The sequence below is a fragment of the Podarcis tiliguerta genome (genome assembly GCF_965153285.1).
Source record: "Podarcis tiliguerta genome assembly, chromosome: 2".
In the NCBI taxonomy this organism is placed as follows: Eukaryota; Metazoa; Chordata; class Lepidosauria; order Squamata; family Lacertidae; genus Podarcis; species Podarcis tiliguerta.
Genome location: NC_139535.1, coordinates 98,670,325 through 98,695,462, shown reverse-complemented (window position 1 = coordinate 98,695,462; position 25,138 = coordinate 98,670,325). Strand labels below are relative to the sequence as shown.

At 45.2% G+C, this 25,138-nt stretch overlaps 2 protein-coding genes across 10 annotated transcripts in view; both read left to right on the top strand.

Annotated features, from left to right (window-relative positions):
• Positions 1-215: 215 nt before the first annotated feature.
• On the top strand, positions 216-17,223 carry AMZ2 (archaelysin family metallopeptidase 2). 4 transcript variants are annotated; one of them, XM_083427884.1, is made up of 8 exons: positions 388-558; positions 3,337-3,472; positions 4,755-5,037; positions 7,389-7,562; positions 10,272-10,400; positions 12,799-12,962; positions 15,883-16,059; positions 17,069-17,223. In XM_083427884.1, the coding sequence occupies exons 3-8, from the start codon at positions 4,755-4,757 to the stop codon at positions 17,213-17,215; spliced, it is 1,074 nt and encodes a 357-aa protein (XP_083284010.1). In that variant the 5' UTR covers positions 388-558; positions 3,337-3,472; the 3' UTR covers positions 17,216-17,223. The 4 variants fall into 4 exon arrangements, with proteins under 4 accessions (XP_083284012.1, XP_083284010.1, XP_083284009.1 ...); XM_083427883.1 differs by lacking the exon at positions 3,337-3,472 and having other exon boundaries at positions 389-558; XM_083427885.1 differs by lacking the exons at positions 388-558; positions 3,337-3,472 and adding an exon at positions 561-837.
• A 2,200-nt stretch (positions 17,224-19,423) lies between these two features.
• The window catches only part of ARSG (arylsulfatase G), a 114,217-nt gene continuing 108,502 nt past the window's right edge, over positions 19,424-25,138 (top strand). For 2 of the 6 annotated variants that reach the window (XR_014508025.1, XR_014508026.1), the window contains exon 1: positions 19,424-19,954. The gene's annotated coding sequence lies outside the window, so the exon portion shown is untranslated. The remainder of the gene's footprint in view (positions 19,955-25,138) is intronic. The other 4 variants (XR_014508027.1, XM_083427586.1, XM_083427588.1 and 1 more) reach the window with 3 other exon arrangements.

Sequence of the window (25,138 nt, the reverse complement as noted above, 5' to 3'; positions counted from 1 at the left end):
CTGCATAATCGATCTCATGATGGGGCGCACCCCCACCACCACCACCATAATAATAATAATAATAAATTTATTATTTATACCCCGCCCATCTGGCTGAGTTTCCCCAGCCACTTTGGGCCGCAATGCCCATCAAACTTTTTTAGGGGAGGGGGCCCCCTCAAATATTTTATTTTTTTGTAGGGGGGGAGGGCGAAGGGACCTCGGCCCCTAGGAGTTAGCTCCTATGACTGTGCCTTAGCGTAGGCGTATATATATATATATATATATATATTCCGAAGCTGGGATGGCAGCATCTCTTCCGCCGACCAGGCCCTACATATTCTGAGGCAGGAAGGCCGGCAAGCCGGTCTGCTGCCTCCCTCACGGCCGGCCGGGCTACGAATCCGGGAGCAGAGCCCTCGCGTCTGGAGAAGGCCCGAGCCAGCCCTCCTCCCCGCCCGGCCTCCGCCCTCTCAGTCCGCCTGGCAACGGCTGGAACCGAGCCGGTCTTCGCGGCCGACGCGGAAGGGCGGAGCAGGCCGAGCCGCGAGGCTATGAGAGAGGGGCGTGCCTGAGGAGGTAGGCCTCGCCTGGGCGTGGCGGCCCGCGGAAGCGGCGCCTTGTTTGGGGGGTTCAGCTGTGTGGGGAGAGGTGCTTGGGTGTGGGTGTCAAGGCAGAGGGCCCCGAGGACGACGCCGGAGGGAGGGAGGGCGGCCTTTTAGCATGGGCATAGCCAGGATTTTTCTTAAGGAGGGGACAGGCTTTTGTTACTGGGGGCGGGGGGGGGCAGAACCTCATGTATTGATTTTGATTGATTTGGGGTGCAGCTGCCCCCCTTGGCTACACCAATGAGTTCCGGTAAGGATGAAGGTGTCACAGTCAGAGCAGGGGGGTGGTGTATTGTACTGGGTCAGGGGTGCAAACTGCTCAGGCCCTCCCAAGAGTCCCCATTTCCCAGGGACAGACAGACAGACACAGAGAGAGAGAGAGATTCTCTCTATATTTTTAAGGGGGGGGGATCTCAAAGCAGTTTATAACCTATATTAAAACATCAAATAAAACAACCCAAACATTACAAAACCAAGTCAAATATAAAGCACACGCACTTAGCCGGAAACTGAAATATTAAATGCAGTCTCTTGAAAAGTTAGAGAATCACAGAATTGTTGTGTTGGAAGGGACCCGGAGGGTCATCTAGTCCAACCCCCTGCAATGCAGGAAACTTTTTTTCTTTTTTTAAATAATTTTTTATTAGATTTTTCCACAATGATAACACAAACCACAAAGCAAAATGATACACAAAAACGGGGGGGGGGGGAGAGGGGAAGGAACAATAAACAGATAAACAATAACAACAAACTTAATTCTTCACAAATCTAACCTTTTAAACATCTTGGTTGACTTGGTTAACATTCTAAATCCCATTTATTTAAATATAACTTAGTTTAATCCTAGGCCTATTTGTTTCTTTCAAGTAATTTCTAATTTTCTATATTACAATATTTATTCAAATAGTCCTTCAATTTCCTCTAGTCCTCTTGTGCAATGCAGGAATCTCAACAAAAAGCAGCATTGTTGAGGGCCCCATCTCTGCGGTCGGTCCACTGCTAACACATCTGTCCCCGCCTCCTGGCCCTGTTCCTCCTCACTGTCACATCCTGCTCACCTGTCCCCTTTGAGCATACAAGAGAGAAGACAGAGCAGCTTCCTTCACTTGCCTTGTGCCTTCCCTCTGGGGCAGCAGTTCTCAACCTGTGGGTCCCCAGATGTTGTTGGACTACGACTCCCATCATCCCTGAGCTCTGGCCTTGCTAGCTAGGGGTGATGGGAGTTGTAGTCCAATAACGTCTGGGGACCCACAGGTTGAGAAAGGCTGCTCTGGGGGAACAAGAGTGAGAAGTCAGCAGAGGGGTGAAGGAAGGAGGAGGTAAATCCATTAAATCCATTCTGAAAAGGGACCCATTTGGTGCATCTTGCCCAAGGAGCCCCTGAAGTTGGTCCTGTCATGTGTTTGTAAGTGTATGGCAATGGCACCTGATTTGCTTAGAATAAAATAGCAAGGGGTCTGGGTAACTGCACACTGTTCAATGCATATAGGAACAAAAATATATTTTATAGCCTAGATGATGAAGAGGTTTGCTAAGCAGCTTCATTGTTCTGTCAGAACCTTCTTCACAGAACTGTGGCTGGTCTATATAATTGTCTTCTTTTTGCTAACAGTAAAAATAAATACTTGGCTAAGCCTTTGGGGAAGGGTGATTGGGAATGACAGCCCATTATTTCTACTGTATTGAGCATGACGAGTAGTTACTGTTTTTAAGGTTATGTTCATATGATGACTTCTATGGCTTTTAATTGCCAAGGTGTCCTGAGCTCTGATAGCAGGAAGGGCAAGGGAAAGATGTATTAAATAAGCAAACAAACAATAAATTATAGAAAATTGTTTCGGGAAACAAGCTGCGAAAAATTAGTTGAAGCTAGTGTGCCTTAAGAAGTGCTCCCATGAAACCCAGTCTAGGACCCTTAGCTTCATGCATTCAGGGTGGCTTTTGGCATATGGGTGTAAAAGAGCAGCTTTTCTTCCCCAAGTAAAGTAGCAATTTGTTTTTGAAACTGAGGGAACTTTTGAAAGAAGTTTGGGATATGTTAAGATGTCAATGGTTCCCCCCCCCCTTCTTTTTTCCTTTAAACTTCCATTGGACAGGCCCAAGCTCTTGAACAGACCTAAAGTAATCTTTTGGTGTTTCCTGGAGTTTTTAATGGCACCTACAACAGACATATTCCTGTAAAATACAAATCAGAATAGAATTTATTTGTTGTTGTGGCCATCCTGGTCATTTGCGATCATCATGGTCAAACCATTACTACAAATAAATACAGTGGTACCTTGGTCTGTTCTGGAAGTCTGTTCCTAATCTGTTCTGGAAGTCTGTTCCTAAACCAAAGCATTCTTAAACCAAGACGTGCTTTCCCATAGCAGCGGAGGACTCAGTTTACAAATGGAACACACTCAACAGGAAGCGAAACATGTTCTGCTTCCAAGGCAAAGTTCACAAACCAAAACACCTACTTCCGGGTTTGCAGCATTCTTAATCCAAGTTGTTCATAAACTAAACTGTTCTTAAACCAAGGTACCACTGTATACATGGGATGCGGATGGCGCTGTGGTCTAAACCACAGAGCCTAGGGCTTGCTGATCAGAAGGTCGGCGGTTTGAATCCCTGTGACGGGGTGAGCTCCCGTTGCTCGGTCCCTGCTCCTGCCAACCTAGCAGTTTGAAAGCAGGTCAGAGTGCAAGTAGATAAATAGGTACTGCCCTGGCGAGAAGGTAAATGGTGTTTCCGTGCGCTGCTCTAGTTCGCCAGAAGCAGCTTAGTCATGCTGGCCACATGACCCGGAAGCTGTCTGCGGACAAACGCCGGCTCCCTTGGCCTATGGAGCGAGATGAGCACCGCAACCCCAGAGTCATCCGCGACTGGACCAGCAGTCAGGGGTACCTTTACCTTTTTTACCACTGTATACATCCTATCCATGCTATACGGTATGTACCTAGATACACCATTAAAAGTCAGTATTAGCCAATTGATACATATACGTATATATCTTAAAATGCAAACCAAAGCACGAGTTTCTATATTTCATTGATGATCAGATCTTTGCAGTCCACGATATTATCCTTGATGAACATTCTTCTTAGTTTTTGGGCAGCAACTGCAAATCTTGCCATGTTGTTTATCACAAAGTTATCAAGTCAGACAACAAATACGTGATCTTTACTCAGTAGTCTGCTTCAGTCATCTTACATAACAATTCAAGAATATACTTAGCTCTCAGTTCAGAATACAAAGGACAATATAGTACATAATGGTATAGATCTTCAACTGCCACATATACAAAGTCGCTTTTCTACTGGGATTTTCCTATAGCTATTAGATATTCCTCTAAATATTCTGAGGGCATAGTCTGAAAACGCAGACCCAGAAATGCCTACGTAAATGAGCAAATTGGTAAATCATACAGATAGTTTTCAAAGCCATGTGTGTCTTGCTGTTCTCATTAGGGAAGATTCAGGGTCTGGGACTTCTTCTCTAACTCCACCTCTCCCCGCCTCCTGCCCCAAACACATGCATGTCAGAAGAGGAAGATAAGAACATACCACAACATCCTGTACTGATGGCACTGCTCATCATTAATATGTGATTTTAAAAGGCCATTCATGATAGAATAGGTTTCCTGTGCTGTTTAATGTTTCTCAGATGTTCAGAATGGGCTGTGGTTGAAGACAGAGTGACGAGTCTAATAAACCACTGCTTCGATTTCATTAGGACAGACGTCATGAATTGTAACTGGATTTAAGAACCACCTAGATCTTGTTACAATGTGGGTTTCAGACTGATGTAAATGTGGCTAGATATTTTTTTTTTGGTGAAAGTTGGGATGTAGTGACCCAGTGAACATTGTATGGAACTAGGCTGACGACGTGAGTTTGTAGCAAGCCTTTCACATGCTCGTCTTGTCCAAAAGCAGAAGCTGATTGTGAAATGATGGTTGGGTATGGAAATAGGACAGGAATGAGGAAGCTGAATGTTGCACATGTAGGACTTGATGGTTGCTGAGTAAGCAGCAAGCTGCAAAATATGGCTGGTGGGTGGCTAGTTACTAATCGTGAAAGGAATAATAGGAGCTTGTGAGGAGTGATGGAAGAAAGGGAACAGTTTAAAATAAAAAAAATGTGTGCAGATGTTGTAACACTTTTCGTCTTTCTCTTTCATTAGATGAAGGTTATTAAACATTCTGAGGAGGTGCTGAAGGCAGCCCTGGTTTCCAAGGACACACAGCTTGCAAAACTTTATGAGAAGTTTAACCCTAAGGAGAAGGGTTTGCTAAATGAAGCATTTCGGCCAGGCAGTGTTCTTTTCAAGCCCATCACGCTGCATTCTGAGTCGGATTGGATCTCCTCACACCCAGAACCCACCCAGGATTTTGCACAGTTTTATCATGACCCTTGCAGAAAGACACCAACTCCCCAGAAAAATCGGATTTATGTTCAGCCCATTGGTAATGCTGCCTACAGAACCTTATGGCCAATAAAGCATGCTAACCAAGCTAGGCAGGTTCTTTAATGAGTCATTAAATAGGAGCTAATTAAGCTGCTGTTTTTCAAGCTTTCCACCTTCAGGGAAGCCTTTTCACTTTGAACAGTCTGTGCCCATCTACCACAGAGCCCTTGGACATTGCAGCAGATATCACTCATATTTTGGGGTGCACTTGGTTGACACAGGACACCTGTGAAGCATCACCATGTGCCTTATTGTATATCCAGTCCTTTGAAGTCTAGAAAGTGTTTCATGACACATAGGAATTGGTAGATCGGAATGAGGTACATGAGAAGCATAGAAACCTGCTTTATATAGAGTCCTGGGTAACGTCTTGCTCAGAAGTGGGCAGAAAGTAGATCAGAATCTGCTGGTAGATCTCTGGGTGGTTTGCAAGTTATGTCTAGCCAGGGAGTCTGTAGCAACAACAAAGCGGTTTATTATACCTAAATTAGACTGCTGAAATAAAGAAGGCTAAACAGGAGTGGGTATTTGTGATGCAGGTGGCGCTATGGTCTAAACCACTGAACCTGGGGCTTGCCAGTCGGAAGGTTGGCGGTTCAAATCCCCATGATGGGGTGAACTCCCGTTGCTCGGTCCCAGCTCCTGCCAACCTAGCAGTTCGAAAGCACATCCAAGTGAAAGTAGATAAATAGTTACTGCTCCAGCGGGAAGGTAAATGGCGTTTCCGTGCGCTGCTCTGATTTCACCAGAAGTGGCTTAGTCATGCTGGCCACATGACCCGGAAAAACTTTCTGCGGAGAAACGTCAGCTCCCTTGGCCAGTAAAGCGAGATGAGCACCGCGACCGCAGAGTCGTTTGCAACTGGACTTAATTGTCAGGGGTCCTTTACCTTTTTAAACAGGAGAGGCCATTTGTGTGAAAGGACTGTGAGCAAAATTGAGTTCTAGAATTGAAAACAAATTCCTAAGCTCAGAGTTTGCTTATAGTCACCCTCATTTATTCAAACTAATGTATGTATTTTGCACATGGCTTTGATTCTTGATGTTCTAGTAAAAAACAAGGTGGGCTACAAGCCTAAAGTCTTCCAACCTCTAGTTTGCACTGAGTGGTAGCAGTTCTCCAAGATTTCAGAGAGGAGTATGCACTCTACTGCTGAGCAAAAGAACTTTAAAAAGGGTGTCCTAGTTATATAAGTGTAGTTCAAACTTTTGTTTACTTTGTTTAAAAGTCCCACTGATATCAACAGACAAGTGTACAGGTATATCCCATTGCAATAAATTGAATTTAAGCATGTCTGCTGTGTTCTTGCATCATATATACAACCATAATTTTAACCTTCACTACTTTTTGAGTGCTTTCCTTTGTAGAGTTTTTGCTTTTTGTATGCCATTAAAAATGGAAAATCTAAATTTGACCCTCAGATAATGCTTCCTGGCTTTGATAGCCAGTTGTGACTGTGCTGGATAGTTTTGCCAACACACTCCTTTTCACTTTTATCTCAGCCCCCCACCCTGGCTTACTATTTGGAATGGCAGCCAAGACAATGTGGCTCTCCCTACCAAAATATGCAGGAGATAGATATCATGCCCAGTGGGATATAAACAGACAGATAAAGTAAAGCCAAACTGTGTACATGTTTACTCAGAAGTAAGTAATTAAATTCAGTGGGGCTTGCTGCTCAATAAGTGAGTGTACATTTCTCTGCATTGTGAACCTTCTGCCCTATGACTTATTAAATGAGAGATAGCCAACATGGTGTCATCCAAATGTTAGACTACAACTTCCATTATCTCTGGCCTTTTGCCATGCTTACTTGGGCTTATGGGAGTTGTAGTCCAACAAAATCTAGAGGGCACCATGTTGGCCATTCCTGCATTAGATGGTCTTTGGCAAATCATTATCTCTCTGCCTTTGTTCCTCATTTTCAAAACAAGACTAATGGTGCACGTCTCAGAGTCTTATTCTAAAGCCAGACAAGATAAATACTACAAATCATGGGATGTATTCAACTAAATTAATGTAGTAACTGAAGCCAGCACAATGATTCTCGCTAGCACAACATGACTCTCCCCCCCCCCGTGCCCTCCCCAAATCTGCTCAAAAGCGTTGCAATAACTTCCAAGACAGCACATCGTGGAGGGAGGAGAGGGAAGATTGTTCTTTTGCAAGCCGAAATGTTTGTACTGATGGAATGATTTCTTTAGCACTATATTGAATGCAAACCCATATCTCATATTTTAAAACAGTACTATGTATACAATAGCTCTTCATGTAGTTTGAGGTGGGAGGGGGGCAGAACTATACAACTGAAGCTAAAACATGCTGCTTTTCTTCACTGTTTTTTGGTAGGTTCTTTTGGAGATTCCAGAGTTAGCACAGATGTCTACATGAAATGGCTGAAGGATTACTGTGAAGCCTTTTACTACGGCTTGATTGTAAGAATCCTAGGACCAGTGCCAGTTTCACACACAGGTTGCCCTTTTCGGATCAATGAAAACACACACAATCTGCAGATTCATGCAGGTATGAGCAGTGCTTTTTTTCTTTAAAAAACTGTTTAGGGGTACTCTCATATTCCTACTCATCTTGAAATACTGCCCCTCAATGAGGCCAAACTTAGATTCACAAAATGTTTAGGGGTATGCGTACCCCTGCGTCCCTGCCCCCCAGGTAAAAAGGAATGGGTATGAGGAACAGATGGAACACTTTTGGATTGGGACTTTCTCATGGTGTTAAATCAATTTTGCCAGTTCTGTGGGCTAGCTTATAAATCTCAGCTGTGTTGAAATAGCATTATGGCACTCTTTTTAGCAAGCAAGAACCCTGAGAATTCTTACTCCTGAATGACTGGCTGTAATCAGAAAGCAAATGAGAAGGTACTCTAAAAGTCTTCAAACTCTCGTGGATTTTATGTCAGCTTCATGCATTGAGCCTTTGGGCTTCTTCCATGTGAGCCTATCATTCTTCTGTGCAGTTCTTAACCATGAAGGCAAGACGGGCGACTGATGGTTCACACCAGTTGCAAAGAGCAACACTTAGAAATACAAAACCTAGGAAGCTTCTTCAGATTTGAGAATATTTATCTGTCCAGCCCATTACTACCTACTCTGACTGACAGCTGCTTGCTGTGTGATGCCCTTTTAACTGAGGTTGCCTGGGATTGAACCAGGGACCTTCTGCATATGCTTTTCAGCCGAGTTATGGCTCCTCCCAGTACTAGTGCTCTTATTCAGTTTTTGTATGGTTTTGTCACCTGTGGGACAAACAACAGCTTTGGGAGGTTGTGTTTGTGATTTACAGTCCTATTCAGTACAGTGATACCTCAGGTTAAGTACTTAATTCATTCCGGAGGTCCGTTCTTAACCTGAAACTGTTCTGAACCTGAAGCACCACTTTAGCTAATGGTGCCTCCCGCTGCCGCTGCACCGCTGGAGCACGATTTCTGTTCTCATCCTGAAGCAAAGTTCTTAACCTGAAGCAATATTTCTGGGTTAGCGGAGTGTGTAACCTGAAGCGTATGTAACCCGAGGTACCACTGTACATGCATACTCAAGAATAAGCCATACTGAGTTAACTGACTTTATAGGTTTGCTGCCTTAAAGCAGGAAAACAACACTGGAGGTTGAGAGGGTTAAATACCCTCTCCCCAAGAGCCACTCCATCTTGCTGTAGCTGCTTTCAACTTGAAAAATAAAGTGTGGAAGATAAGATGACAGGCCCCTCAGCACCTCTTCCAGCTTGGTCCACTGAATGCTTGTTTCAGTTAACCATAGCTAAGGCAAACCACAGTTGTCTTAGTTCTGACATAATAGTAAACTCTACTTTGTTACAAGCAGAAGCAAAAACTTCCTAATGTTCTCTATGCCACATAAGGAGATGAAATGAAGAAGGGTGCACAGTTCTGTGACTCCCTGGCTTATTCACATAACAACAAACCATTACTTATTGTTACAGTGACTGTATTGGGATGGATCTTATTCACACTAACTATAACTGTCTTAAAATCTGTTGTGTAGACTCTTGATAATAGGCAAGAGTTATGACAGCTAGATTCCTTTTCAACTGAAAATTATTTATATCTGGAGGGAAATTCTGGCTGTGTCTTTCCCCTGGCGCTATAGATAGAGGCCTGTGCGGAAACAAAATGGGAGAGTACAAAACTGCAGTTTCATTTGCTTAGTGGTAGACTCGTTGGTTTTGCTGCTTTTCTCTGTGGAGAATGCTTAACTCGGTGGTAGGTAAAGGACATAGGTATCTTATATTACTTTTGTATAGCATGGCTTAGCATTAAGACCCTTTAAAGCTGCTGGAAAATAGTGGGTTTGGGAACACCCCTCCCCTCCAACAAAAGCAGTCTCTGGGCAATGTTTGTACATGGCAATGTGTAGGCGAAGGCCTTTTGTAGTGGAAAGCAAGTGTGTAGGCATAAGCTCTCAGCTGGCTGGTGCTCGAAGTGGGCGGCTGAAAGGAAACCATGACACTCACTTCTTGCTTCCCTCCAGCCCAGCCCAAGCCCAAGGAGGAGGCAGGCTCCTCCTCTTGCCCTTCAGTCCTGAATGTTTCATGGAGCCTGGGCTGGAACCCAAGACAAATTTGCACGATGACTTCAGCACTTCCAAAGGGATGAGCAGAATTTGCCTCCCCTGGGTCAGAAGCATTCTAAATGCGGTAGGCTCAGTGGTTAGAGCGTGGTGTTGATAACACCAGGGTCATAGAATCATAGAATCATAGAGTTGGAAGAGACCACAAGGGCCATCAAGTCCAACGCCCTGCCAAGCAGGAAACACCATCAGAGCACTCCTGACATATGGTCGCAGGCTCCATCCCCATATGGGACAGCTGCCTATTCCTGCATTGCAGGGGGTTGGACTAGATGATCCTCAGGGTCCCTTCCAATTCTACAGCCCTATGATTGTAAGCCATCACAGGGACACGGGAGCTTTCAGATCCTGGGCCCTCTTCCATCAAGCCAAAAAAAAAAAAACTTCCAAAAGTGAGGAGACATACTGGAGGGAACAATGAAGGAAATCTCTTTGCCCTGCTCTCTCCCATAGGGTTTTTTTCCCCTGTATATCTCTACTTATTATCATTGCAAATGTCACATTTTAATAGAACTAGATAGCTCCAAAAGCCATCTGGAATTCTGGGTTATACTATCACTGTGTTGGGGCATTTACAATCTCTTGTCCTTTTGCTTCTGCTGAGAGAGACCTACGTCTGTTGTTCATACAGGTCACCTCTTGTCTTACCTAAAGAAAAAAAAGCCAAAGGATGCTTTTTGTATTGTGGGAGTAACCATGATAGATCTTTACCCAAAGGACTCCTGGAATTTCGTCTTTGGCCAAGCCTCCTTGACTGAAGGTATATACATTGTTTATTGTTTTATTAATTTATCAAGACTATATATGACTTTAATTTGATGATGAGCTTCTTCTATCTTTGCACAAAACATCAGTACAGTGGTACCTCGGGTTACAAACACCTCGGGTTACAGACTCCACTAACCCGGAAATAGTACCTCGGGTTAAGAACTTTACCTCAGGATGAGAACAGAAATTGTGCGGTGGCGGCAGTGGGAGGCCCCGTTAGCTAAAGTGGTACCTCAGGTTAAGAACGGTTTCAGGTTAAGAACAGACCTCCGGAATGAATTAAGTTCGTAACCAGAGGTACCACTGTAAGACGGACTACAAGCCAACTATTTTTTGAGCAGTGGGGCTGCTCCAGAAGTGCACTTTTTATTTTGGTATATGTATTTATATATTAAAATACAACCACACATTGAGGAGAAAGCATTTCTTATTTATCAGTGCACATGATGAGGAAGAAATAAAGCTTTGAAAATTGAGGCTGCTTCTGAGGCAGCTGTGCTGCACATCTCGTTCCGCTGCCAACCCTGTGTAGTCAGTGTTAAACTTTGCCACAGATGGAATTCAGATTGGCATCTTTCCTTCTGGCAAGCTGAAGTCCAACTCTGAAGCTGCAGGCATCCCACTTGAGGACAGGGTGTGATGCATGACTGCATGGCCATGAAAGCAGAGCTTAGCTTGTGAGAATGAAGGATGTCCTCCACGCAGCACAGAGCCTTCTGGAATAGATTAATGGCATTATTTACTCACACAGGATCCTAGAAGCCTTTGTGCAGATCCAGCATGGCTCTGACTATGTAGATGAGGGGTCAGAAACCTGAGGCTCTCAAGCCATCATCCCTGACCATTGGTTTTCTTGGCTGGGGCTGTTGGGGGTTGAGTTTCTCCACTCGTGGTGTACATCGTTCCCTACCTTCCCAGCCTTTGAATGGCGGAGCCAGCCTCTTCACATTTAAGGCACTGGCAGTAACTATAAGTAAGCTGAACAGAAACTTTTAAGGCCCCATGCTAGTATGAACCTGCAATGAATATGGCTGTGCAGATTGTTGTGAAATTCCTGCTGAGATGGAACATGGTTTGTGCCTGCACACTAGAGCAACTGGGCTTTTCCTTCCTACGCCATCCGGACAGTGGATTTCAAACCGGAGGTGATAGATGTTTCTGCAGAATTTCCAGCTTGGTGTTGTGAAAATGAATTATTCTTTTGAAAAGGTTCCGCTGGGTTCTTTCGATTCAAGAAAGGTCCAATAAACAGTGCAGAGGGAGGGAAGATTTGCAAGAGGGTTGCAGTACATCTCTTGACCACAGAGGGGTGGCAATAGCACATACAAAACAGTTTTACAATGAAGTCTCCTGTGCTGTCTAGGACAGTAGGGCATTCTGGACCATGAGGATAAAACTAGGTGAGATTGGGTCTCTTCTCATTTTTGCAAAAAGCAACTTGGGGACGACGACACTCAGATATAGATGCCAGGGATATCCATTTCCTCCTGTATCATTTTCATGATAAAACCTACCACCCCCTTCCTGAAACTCTGATCTTTGCAACACACCACCTTGAGGTGTGCTAACGAACAAGAGCGCTTACCAAGTTCAGAGGAGGGCCATACAAATCTATGCAAAATACAAATTTCCTTTGAGTGCGATGAAGTGGTTTGAGTTTTGAGCAAGTCATTTCCCTAAGGTAAGAGGAGAGTGGCCAGATTCAGAAGAGGGCTGGACTCCTGCAACTTTATTAGTCACACACGAGAGACCATTTCAGTAGGAAATTCAGTAATGCAAGTACACTTGCTAAAACTCCCATCTCTACACAAACTATTAAAAGTGCAGTAGGCCTGTCCTCTCTTCATCTGACTCCCTTAACTCTTACAGACACATAATGAGCTCCTTAGAAGAAGGGTAGGATTCAAATGTAAAAATAAAATAAAAATGCTATCCATTAACTTGCTTGAAGCAAGTTGCAGCTAAAGGTGGGTGCTGCAGTGGGGCTGCAGTTCTGTGGTTACTCCCAGCCCCACCCATGCTTTCTCAGCCTGACCTTAGTCATACATGTTCCATTCTCACAAGCAAACATGGAATTATTTTTAGAGATGACTGCTGTGAAGCCACAGCTGGCCCCAGGAGTTCTAGGGAGACCTTAGGACCTTAGGAAGCTCACGTGTCTGAGCAAGAACATTTTTGTAGCTGGACTGATCTCAACAGTGGCCTATGGGTAAGTTTCCCCCATGTCACTTCTAGGTGGAAGAGGGGAGGAAGCCTCATTTCTGACTTTCTAGAAGTATTGTACTTGCTTTTCCAGTAGTATATTCAGCATTTTGGTGCTATTACCCTGTCACCACAGCCATCTGCCCTTTGTGGGAGTCTTAATTTAATTTCCTCTTTGCATTGTTAAGGAATGGGGATCTTCAGCTTTGCCAGGTATGACAGTGACTTTTACACTGCAAACTACAAAGGCACACTGAAGACTACAAAGAAGCTTCCTCCATCTGACTATTCTGTGTTTGATGGCTACTATACCCCTGAGATCACAAGCAAGCTGCTTCTGAGGTCCTGCAAAGTGGGTGTGCTTTAGATTCCTAGCACTACATTTCCACATCTAAATGAAATTGTGTTTTAGTCACATTTCCTTTAATTCTTTAATTAATTTCCTTTAATGCTTTAATTCCGTTAAAGTAAGTGGACTTAACACTGTTTATTTATTTTACTTCTTTAAGGCCATTTCTATACTCCTTTTTAACACACACACACACACACACACACACACATATATATATATATATATATGCTTTCGTAGATTTTCACGGGTACAGGAATGCAGGTTTTGGTGTCCTCGGGTGTCTTCCCGTGTAAAAGTTGGGGTGTCTAGGCGACGTTTCGACGAGGTCTCACTCGTCATCTTCAGGCTGGTGCTTTCGGCTTCTTGTTACTGGAACAGAGCAGGATCTCAGTGTTTGAGTTCCTATAAATACTGTTGAGGAGGTGTGGTGTATAGCCTCCAATGTTCTGGGCAGAGAGGAGGTTCCCAGGCTAGTGTGCCTTTTCTTCTTTTGTTCCTTAATTACTTGAGGGATATCTTGAGTGATTTCTTGAGTGATTTCCTGAATCCCACTTAGGTGGGTCATTAGGTGTGGATTAGTTGCTAAAGCCTTCGTGTCTTGAACTCTTGAACTTTGTGAAGAGTTTTTCTGAGAAGATGGCTGTACTGCACTTGGTTGTGCTCTGGCTTGGCTTCGTGTATAGGGGCGAGCTGTGGTTTTGTGGCCTGTGCCAGCCAGATCTGTGTAGGGATTGCAGGGGGGTGCAGCATCCGGAGGTGCCACCCTGGTTTGGCTACTGGATGGTGTCTGTAATTTATCTGTGGAGAGGGTCTGGGTTTGGGTCTGGTGTGGTTGATTGGTGATGGCGTTCTGTGTGCCTCTGGATCTGGTGTCAGATTTTGTGGGGAGGGCTAATTTCCAGATGTCTGGCAAGCGGGATGTGACCACCCTGCAAAGTCTGCCCAGCCACGTACATTGGACAAACAAACAGACGAATAAATGCACGGATCGCAGAACACAAGAATGCCGTCAAAAAAGAAGAAAAAACTTCCTCTCTTTTCCAACACATGAAAGAAACAGGACATGAAATTAATTTTGCAGATTCCAAATTGCTCTTTAACATGGAACATCACCACAAGAGAATAATCATGGAAGCCATCGAGATAGAGAAACACCCTCACAACATGAACAAGCGTGACGACACATCCCGCTTGCCAGACATCTGGAAATTAGCCCTCCCCACAAAATCTGACACCAGATCCAGAGGCACACAGAACGCCATCACCAATCAACCACACCAGACCCAAACCCAGACCCTCTCCACAGATAAATTACAGACACCATCCAGTAGCCAAACCAGGGTGGCACCTCCGGATGCTGCACCCCCCTGCAATCCCTACACAGATCTGGCTGGCACAGGCCACAAAACCACAGCTCGCCCCTATACACGAAGCCAAGCCAGAGCACAACCAAGTGCAGTACAGCCATCTTCTCAGAAAAACTCTTCACAAAGTTCAAGAGTTCAAGACACGAAGGCTTTAGCAACTAATCCACACCTAATGACCCACCTAAGTGGGATTCAGGAAATCACTCAAGAAATCACTCAAGATATCCCTCAAGTAATTAAGGAACAAAAGAAGAAAAGGCACACTAGCCTGGGAACCTCCTCTCTGCCCAGAACATTGGAGGCTATACACCACACCTCCTCAACAGTATTTATAGGAACTCAAACACTGAGATCCTGCTCTGTTCCAGTAACAAGAAGCCGAAAGCACCAGCCTGAAGATGACGAGTGAGACCTCGTCGAAACGTCGCCTAGACACCCCAACTTTTACACGGGAAGACACCCGAGGACACCAAAACCTGCATATATATATATATATATATATATATAAAAGGCATACAACCACAAAAAAACACAATACTTTGTTGCTGGCAGTAAACCAAAATGATGATATACAGTAATCCCAGTTTGGTCACGTCACTGTGGCTTGATGGCCTAGCCCTAGCAAGGGAGTATTTGGATCTAGAATAACAAACTGGATGTTTAGCAGAGCTCCAGAAAAATACATGATTTATTTATTTAGTCTTATTAGGAGTTCAACTTTTTTGTCTTGTGTGTGGTGTTTGGGAGGCTCATGTTGCTGGGATGTGCTGCTTTACTTTGGCTACACGAAACCTCTCAGAATAGGCCGCTCAATTCACCTCCCTCTTAAGGCAATGAGGCTCATCCACCCTGCTTTCCCTCAGGAAAACCCATTGTTTACCACTGAATTGGAACAAATGTCAATTGGACTTTCCCCCCTGCAGATTGGTGTTTGTTCCAATTCAGCAGTAAACTGTGGGTTTTCTCGGGGAAAGCAGTGGGGCAAATGAAGAACTGCTCGGACCCATGCCTAGAAATTGTGGGATAAGCGGAAGCACGGACGAACCTGTAGTCAGTTCACAGTTAACCGTTTTGGTTTAACTTGGAAGCAGATGTGGCTGGAGCTCTGCATAAGCAAGCCTTTCCTGTGGAAGCCACTGTGCGCAGAATACATAAACAGTTAGTTTTTGTTGGGGAAGTGAAAATATCAAGTTTTGTTTTGGGAGGGTTTATTGCGTAATGCTCTGCGTAACAGCAAGTTCAAGTTCCCTGAAAGAGCAAGAATTTTATCACCGTTAAGTGTATACCTTGCCTTGCAAAAGAGCTAACAATACAGTACTTAAGATTGATTGATTGATTGATTGTGCCTCTCCCATCGGACTGGGTTGCCCCAGCCACTCTGGGCAGCTTCCAATATATATAGAAACATCTTACATTAAAAAGCTTCCCTATACAGGGCTGCCTTCAAATGTCTTCTAAAGGTTGTATTACTCATATGTAGTGCCATGGGGAATGTCAGGTCCTTAGAACACACGTTCCAATTGTTCCTTGTTTCATTTGGTCCTGCGTTTCAGACCCTGACTCACGAGATTGGGCACATCTTTGGACTGCATCACTGCCAGTGGTTAGAATGCGTCATGCAGGGCTCCAACCATTTGGAGGAATCGGACCGACGCCCATTGGACCTTTGCCCCATTTGTCTGCGCAAGCTACAGTCAGCCCTTGGCTTCAACATTCTGGAAAGATACAAGGTACAAAAAGATTGCCATTCAGGTTGGAGAGATCCATCCTTCTTGCCTCTTACTCTAAAACTAAACATAGGCTAGTGTTACCCCAGCAGTGTAGAAACTATTGCAGGCTGCTTTCAACTTATGGGGTTTTCTTTTGGGGGGGTGCATTAATGTAGCTTTTGATTTTACATCTCATTTTGTATTTTTTGCTTATTTATTGTACACCACATAGAGAACTTTGTTATGGAACAGCATAAAAATGTTGAAAATGAAATACCGTATTTTTGCTCTATAAGACTCACTTTTCCCCTCCTTAAAAGGGGAAATGTGTGTGCGTCTTATGGAGCGAATGCAGGCTGCGCAGCTATCCCAGAAGCCAGAACAGCAAGAGGGATTGCTGCTTTCACTGCGCAGCAGTCTCTCTTGCTGTTCTGCCTTCTGAGATTCAGAATATTTTTTTCTTGTTTTCCTCCTCCAAAAACTAGGTGCGTCTTGTGGTCTGGTGCGTCTTATAGAGCGAAAAATACGGTAACTTAAGATACGAGTTGTCACTTTCTCCTCTGTGAACCCCATCCCACGCTGCCTCCTTGTACAAACAACCCTGTACAGATTGTGAGATTAGATTGTTGAGGATTCTCAGTCCTCAACCCAGATCCACCCTAGATTTTGAGAAGTGAATGTCAATAAGCCACTGAACTGCTTAAGAACTGGTTATATTTTAACACACTGTTTTCTTTATGAGGAGATAAATCCACAGATCTGCTACACATAGCCTGAAGAAATATTTCTTTGTGTTCTGCTACGGTTTGTTTCTTTGCTTCTCTTTGTCTTCTTATCTTCAACAAATAAAAGCACAAATAAACTGAAAGGCCCTGGAGAAAGCTGTGGTCTAAAAAAATGCACGAAAGAAGTCATTGTTGGTGCATAATCATGGTTCCATGCCAAACCAATTGGTTTATCTTAACTGTTTATTTTATTTGACACGACCATTTTATATAAGACTTTTAGTTAGTGTTTGGATTTCTCCTAGGCACTGCAGAAGTGGATGGAGGAAGAAGCTACTGGAACAGAAGAAGGGCTTAGCAGTGAAGCAAGGCCAAGTTTGCAGAAACCATTGGAAGCATTTAAAGAAAGCTATGACTGGATTTCCAAATGCCTAGAAGTTCTACAGAAGTAAAATCCTTTGGGGTTTAGGTAACGTTAAAGTGAACACTCTTATTTCAGTGGTGGGCAGCTGCTAAAATATGAGATGATGATGAATGAATGAATGATTTGTTTAGTTCTTTCGTTAGAAACTAAACAACTTGTCCTTAAAAGTTTAGTGAGTTTATTTTGTGAGCAAGGTTTCCCCTTGCTACTTACTTTAATTTTTTTGTTCTGAGCTATCATATAAAACATTTCAAAATACTTCAGCTACATTGGAATCCAAAGAACTAACACCAGAGATTCATACTTGTCCCCCTTTTGATTGGCAGTCTTACCATTATCTACCTGCAGGACAGTTGTGTAACATTTACATACCTTGAAAACCTGGAATTCTAAAACAAGCAATGGCTCTTTGGCACAGAGTGATGTACACAATTTTTTTAAAATCAGAGAACATTCATACAATATAGATGGATCAAGTAAACCTAAGCTTCTCATTGCCTAAATTCTGTGAGTTACCTATTATAAAGCTAAAAGTCAGGAACAGTGAGGTTTCAGCAGCAATATCCATTGAAATCAGCATTTTGTTACAAATGAATGTTTGTGAGGATTGATGTGTCCATTATGTGAAGGTAGTGGGAATTTTCTTTAAGACGAATAGACTGAACAGACAACACTGCCTGTCTTGAATATGTTAAACTAAAACATACAGGTACAATATTTTTTAGCTATGCAATCAATTTAAATTCTCTAGTAGTTGGAGTTGTTCAGAGAGTTAAGGATTCTTTTTACTTATATGAAAGATTCATACTCCACCCTTCATTGTTAATATTTTTTATTTGTTCGTTTGTTCGTTTTACCCCACCCATCTGGCTGGGTTTCCTCAGCCACTCTGGGTGGCTTCCAACAAAGATTAAAAATACATTAAAACATCAGTCATTAAAAACTTCCCTAAACAGGGCTGCCTTCAGATGTCTTCTAAACGTCAGAGAGTTGTCTATTTCTTTGACATCTGATCAGAGGGCGTTCCACAGGGCGGGCGCCACTACAGAGAAGCCCCTCTCTCTGGTTCCCTGTTTGATTTGTGCTCTATAATACAAACTCTATAAAAATTATTTTTTTAAAAAAAGCAATAAACCATTTCTATTTCTTTTACAAATAGTATTCCATAATTAGATTGGGTCACAATTCAGGGAAAGCCTTCTTGAACAAAAAGATCCTCAACAGCTGCATAAGTATCAAGACAGTGCATCTGCCTGATCTCAGCTGGTAACCAATTCCAAAGGGCTGGAGCAGCAACACTAAAAGCCCTATTTCTAGTACAAAGTAGCGCACTTCTGGGGCATGTGGTGCTCTCTGCAGTGGCTTATCTGAGCAGCACCCAGCAGGGATATACAGTAGTACCTCGGGTTAAGAACTTAATTCGTTCCGGAGGTCCGTTCTTAACCTGAAACTGTTCTTAACCTGGGGTACCACTTTAGCTAATGGGGTCTCCTGCTGCCGCCGCGCGATTTGTTCTCATCCTGAAGCAAAGTTCTCAACCTGAAGCACTATTTCTGGGTTAGCGGAGTCTGTAACCTGAAGCGTCTGTAACCCGGGGTACCACTGTATGAGCAAGATAGGGTTCAGCTATAACAGATCAAAAAAGGGACGTGGGTGATGCTGTGGGTTAAACCACAGAGCCTAGGACTTGCCAATCAGAAGGTCGGCGGTTCAAATCCCCGCAACGGGGTGAGCTCCCATTTTTCGGTCCCAGCTCCTGCCAACCTAGCAGTTCGAAAGCACGTCAAAGTGCAAGTAGATAAATAGGTACCACTCTGGCGGGAAGGTAAACGGCGTTTCCGTGCGCTGCTCTGGCCATATGACCCGGAAGCTGTATGCCGGCTCCTTCGGCCATTAAAGCGAGATGAGCGCCGCAACCCGTCGGCCACGACTGGACCTAATGGTCAGGGGTCCCTTTACCTTTATTTTTTTGGTGTGTTTTTTTTTAAGTCCCTTTACCTTTATAACAGATCCAAGTGTCTCTGGCTGCACTACTTTGATCAATGATCAATAGAGGATGTTGCACTTACGCCATCCTAGGACTCACTGGTTATTTAGTAACAGTGTACAGCCCAATCATATGCATGCTTGTAGGGATGTAAACTCCTGTCAATGACTTACTCCTGGGTAAACGTGCACAGGATCGTGCCACAGTTTGCAAAACAAACAAGAGGCGCGCTGGAAGCAGGTGGTGCGTATTAAAGTGCGGGTGGGCGTGGCTGCCTTCTCTGCACTGCGCCGCAAGTGGCTGATCCAGGAAGTGCCCGCTGCACGTGCGCTGAGGCACTCGGATCTCGCCCCGGCTGCAGCCTGGCGCAGCAAATAGGTACGCGGACAGCCGGTCGAAGTGCCCCTGCTCAGCTTTCGTGCCGGAAGCAAGATCCTGGAGCATGAGGGCAGCGGCGTTGCGCAGGCCACGGCTTTAGGAGATCTCTCCTGCAAAGCGCCCACGGGCGTCCCTGCTGCTCGCTGCATCGCCGGCCTCGCAAAATCTTGCCCGCGCAGGGAGACAACGACCACTTGCAACTCGCCTTGCCCAAAGGCGTTGCGTTACGCGGAGCGATGCGGATTCGCCGAGCTCGGGAGTTTAGAGGGAAGGTCCTCATTGGTCCAGGATCGGGGAAAGGGGCGGCGCAAAGCCCGTGCTCACACGGGCCGCGAATCGTGCAACGTGGGAGCGAGCGGCGCCTGCAGCAGCAGCGGTGGGGTAACTCAGCGACGCAGACCTGTGAGTGAATTGCCCCTTTGGGGCAGGCTGTCTTTGCTGGGGGTGCGAGCGGGGATTTGCAGATTTTGCAGGGGACAAGCCGGGTGATGGGTGGGACCGAGCAATTTAGCAGCCGCCAGCCTTTTCCGAGGGAGAGGGCGGTTTTGGAAGTGTCTCGTAAACAATCGGGGAGGGATGCAAAAGAGGCCGGGGGCTCCCGCACCTTTGCTTGGGTGCAGGGGAAGGGAATTTCAGCTAGCGTTGCCGTGTGCTGCAGGCTACACCTGCTCCTATTCCCTCTTCTGCACGCAGCTGTTGAAGGAGTCGGTGCCCTGGCCTCTTTAGTATGGGGCCAGCCTGAGGAAGGGATGCATCGAGATATCTACCCCCAAACAAAGCTCTTGTGGGTTTTTGTGGCAATCCAGGGGATCATGATGTTCTGGGGAGGGGGGGGGTTCAATAGGATTGGGGTGGCAATGTGTAGCCAGATCTCCTGCTTACTCTTAAGCAAGCTTCGCCAACTCCAACTGGGGGGCGTGGTGGTTTCGTGTCCGCAATCGCTTCAAAATCGTCGCTGGGGATGGGAGCCAATGGAAGGCGGAGTGCGGCGCTTCCGGTGCAGGGCGGCGCACTGGAAATTTCCGCCGCTGCGCAGCCTGCCTGGGAAGCCATGCTTCTCTCTGCCCGCCCAGCTGGCCCCGATGCCCGGCGCGTGGAGGGCGGGGCGCAGCTCGCGGTACGTAGCGCGCTGGCGCAATAGGAGGGTTCCCTTACCGCCCCCTACTTTCCCCGCGTGGTTTTAGGGGGTGTTTCCTCTCCCGTCCGCCTCTGACAAGGAAAAACAGGAAACGTCGCGTTGAAGCCCCTCTCCTGTTGTCGTGCTCAGGTTGGAGCAGAGTCAGCCCCAAATATACTCTCTGCCAACTGATGCATTAAGCTGGTTTTCTTTCTTTTCACATACATAGATCTGGATACAGTGGTACCTCGGGTTAAGAACGTAATTCGTTTTGGAGGTCCGTTCTTAACCTGAAACTGCTGAGATACCACTTTAGCTAATGGGGCCTGCTGCACGATTTCTGTTCTCACCCTGAAGCAAAGTTCTTAACCTGAGGAACTATTTCTGGGTTAGCGAAGTCTGTAACCTGAAGCGTCTGTAACCTGAAGCGTCTTTAACCTGAGGTACCACTGTAGATAGATATGGTAGGGCCGTGGGTCAGTTACAGAGCAACTGCTTTGCGAGCAGCAAGTCAAAGTTTTAGTCGTGTGGAAGCTACAATCTAGTTCCCCTCGCCTTCCATTCTGCACCATAGCTGTGGCGCAGCGCACCACAAGGATACACGCCTGGTGCAACCGAACCGGTTGCGTTCCCCTAAATCTGCTCCAAGAACAGGGCCGGCCCACCCACGATGCAAGGTGAAAGGACCACCTTGGATGGCGAGATCTACAAGGGCAGCATCACCTGCTTCTGCAGCTGTGGGGCACACCTTGGAAGACAGATCTGCCGCTGCTGCCTCCTCAACAACCTCCCTCCAAATGCCTCTACAGTGACCTCTTGGAGAACAGGAGATGCTGCTGGTGTCCTCCCACATGAAACCTCACTCCCTAATATTCAGATTCTGGGCTAGGATATACACATGAACATACTAAAATGGTAAAGAACTATGGTGTAACTGATCTCTGAGATCAATATTTGGTAACTTTTTTTCTGCATTGCAACCAGGAAGTGAAAAGTGACAGCTGACAGGGCCAGTTTAATTGGTTTGTACAAAGAAAGCATTCATCTGTATATTTAACTCAGCCCAGGGCTGTTTCGTTTGAGGGACCCGTGAAATTTAGGCTTTTCCTGCCTAATTCCTGGCATGAGCTAGTATGCACTGCTCGTTATGGCCTTCCACAATGTATTGTATTGTCATTATAGCCTACAGTATGGACTAACGTGTTGCTGAATTGGATGAAGTTTTTCCCCCAAAAAACCTAGCTCTGTTTTTATTCAGCTGCAAATGCTTGCCAGGCTTGTTCCTGAAGAAAAGGTGAATTCAAGAGGAAAATGTTAGAACGAAGTATTGCTTGCCACAAAGAAAAACAAAAGCAACATTGGATTTTATTGAGACCTGCCAATATGGCCAGATCCTGGGAAACCCCACGAAACTAACAAAAAAAGCAGGTTTTAAAGTAATCCAGCAGGGTTTGGGCTTCACGTCTGTCTTGGTGGGCTTGCTTGGCATTGGGGGGAGATCCTGTATCTCAGTAGCAGAGCACGTACGTTGCATGTAGATCAGTGGCATCTCTAGTTTAAAAGGACCAGGTAGTAGATGATATAAAAATACCCTTGCCAGAGCCCCTGGCGGTCTGGGCTCAGAGCTGGTTTTAGGGTAACGTGACTGGTACAGCTTGATTGCCGCACTTCAGGGGTGCCACAACAATACAGTAGAATGGGGGGGGGGGGTTACAAAATGTTAGCATCGCTGCTGAAATTTGAGAGCCAAAAGTTTGCCACTCCTGGCCTAATGGGACAAATAGCCTGGTCTGCTACAAGGTAGCATGAAATGTGAAGATGTGTTATTTAACCCTCTGGTTGTGGAGTGTGGCTTTTAGAGGCCAGCCATAGCTCATGGGTCTACTGGTCTTGATCTGCTAGATGCGGGGAGGGATCTCTGGAGGGACCAGTGACGTCAGTAAAATCCTGCTTAGTTTGGAGTGAATTGGCAGCCAGTCCCCCAAGAAAAACTCTGAAAGCTTGATGGGATAGATGAACTTAGATGTGATAGTCAACCAAGTTTTACTCAGAGTAGACCTGTTTAAATTAATGGATCAAACTCTGAGTAAAAGTTAGTTAAATTCCACCAAGGGTGTGTATGTAACTTCTTACAGCCTAAAGAGTATTCTTTGTATTTGTGGTGCCCGCAACATGTATTAATATAAGTAAATATTTTCTAGAACAGCACACTAGAGGGAACTCTCTAGCCTCTTTAAAGCAAAGCCTGCTCTCTCTAGCCTTACACCCTATGTGTATTTAATGAGAATTTCTGCAAAGCAAATACGTTTGAAGATCTTTTTGTAATTAATGTTCTTTTCCCCTTCCTTCCTAAAATTCACACCTGCATACTAAAATCTGCCGCACATTTAAAGTTTTAAAAAGAATGCTTCAAGTGAAATGAATATTTTGTTAAGGCTTTAAAGGAACAACCTTTTATGGAATCAAAGAATTGGACAGGATACATTTTTCTTGTTTTAGAGATGTGAATAAGCATTGAACGTTCTTTACAGTTATGTAAATACAGCAATTTGGTCTTGGGATGGGAGCGCCACTAGACAGATAAAGCTACTCATCAACCAAGTTTGTACATCTGTTCCCCCTCCCCCGTAATATAGATTCGTTCCCTCCTTTTTGAATGAATGAGAACATCCTCCAATCTGTGTGTATGTGAAAGCCCCTCAAAGCCTGGAAAAATGCTCCTCCTTATTTTCAGATCTCCACATCTCCACGATACCGTTGAACATATGGGGACTGTGAATTGGTCTGCTGTAACTAATAAGAATGCAGACAGTTTAATAAGGACTTATCTGTATTAATAAAGACCATCACACTTGATTATGTAGTGCTTCTAACATAGAAGCCATGGGGCAGTAACCCTCTTCATCATCACAATTCAGTGAAGCAGGTCCTTTGGAAGGAAGGGAAGGATAGAAATATTACCAATAATGAAGATAGCAATCATTCTTACTATAAAGGTAAGAAACTGAAGGTGGCAGCTTGTGACTTTCTGAAGATGAGCTAGCGAGGCCATCAAAAGCGGGTGCTTCAATCAAGTGGCTAGCAATAGGTGATCAACAAAAGGATGCTTGGAAAGCAAATCTTTTCCCCCAAAGGATATTGAGGGTTGGGGGAGAAGCATTTTGTTTAATGGCCAAACATTTGGCAGTCCCATGCATATGCTGTACACCTATTTTACTCCAACCAGAAAGTGCTTCTACTTTGTAATGCCATTATTAATGTGACAGCTTTATAGTATGGGGGAAAGAAGTTTGACGTTTGTACAACCAATCTAGAGTTTCATGTTGTTAACGGGCATGCAGGACTCATGCACAAGTGGATTTCCCCATTCACTTAAACTCTGCCTGTGCAGAGTTGTCCACTTAAGTGAAGTGAATGCGAGTGTCTTTGTGGGTGGGAGAGGGGTGTGCGTCTGCTAGAAGTTCTGTACTCTGGCGGGGTCATTGGATTCACTTTTGGCCAGAAAAAGTAGCCGAGCTGTTCCCCTGCTTGGAGTGACCCCTCCTGTGACGGGTGGTTGTGACGGCTGCGCCTGATAGCTAGCTGATACGTGGCGGAGACCAAGGTGTGGGATGGTGAGAATAGAAGTCGTCTCATTGTGGTATGGGTTAAAGCCTCAGTGCCTAGGGCTTGCCGATCGAAAGGTCGGCGGTTCGAATCCCCGCGGCGGGGTGCGCTCCCGCTGTTTGGTCCCAGCGCCTGCCAACCTAGCAGTTCGAAAGCACCCCTGGGTGCAAGTAGATAAATAGGGACCGCTTACTAGCGGGAAGGTAAACGGCGTTTCTGTGTGCGGCTCTGGCTCACCAGAGCAGCGATGTCACGCTGGCCACGTGACCCGGAAGTGTCTTCGGACAGCGCTGGCCCTTGGCCTCTTTGAGTGAGATGGGCGCACAACCCTAGAGTCTGTCAAGACTGGCCCGTACGGGCAGGGGTACCTTTACCTTTTACATTGTGGTAGAAACTTCAGCTTAACTTTGTTAGATGAGGCGGTTTTAGGCAACTTCCCCTGCCAACATACACATGTTGAAAGAATGTGTTTGTGGGGGGGTTTCTCCAGCTGCACACCCTTTTGGAGTCAAGTCTAAGAACCACACTGCCTACATGTTCATAGTGTGTCAGAGGCATGCGTTACAGTGTACATGGATCCTTTTCCATGTGAGGAAGGATCCCGAACCAATCCGTAACCTGCCTCATGTAGAGATGCTCTGCATGCGTATCTATTACTTCCAGTACAATACTTTTTGACCGGATGATGCATGACAGATGGCCATCTAACCTTTGCTTAAAAACCTCCAAGGAAGAAGAGTCCACCAACTTTCGTGGGAGTCTGTTCCACTGTTGAACAGCTCTTACTGTCAGAAAGTTCTTCCTGGTGTTTAGATGCAATCTCTTGTAACTTGAATCCATTCGTTTGGGTCCCAGCCTCTGGA

Bases quoted from the DNA above. Each gene is read 5' to 3' on its own strand.
- AMZ2 (XM_083427884.1), top strand. From the start codon at position 4,755: ATGAAGGTTATTAAACATTCTGAGGAGGTGCTGAAGGCAGCCCTGGTT. The intron at 5,038-7,388 runs GTAATGCTGCCT...GTTTTTTGGTAG, and splicing joins GATTTATGTTCAGCCCATTG to GTTCTTTTGGAGATTCCAGA. The intron at 12,963-15,882 runs GTGGGTGTGCTT...CCTGCGTTTCAG, and splicing joins TGCTTCTGAGGTCCTGCAAA to ACCCTGACTCACGAGATTGG.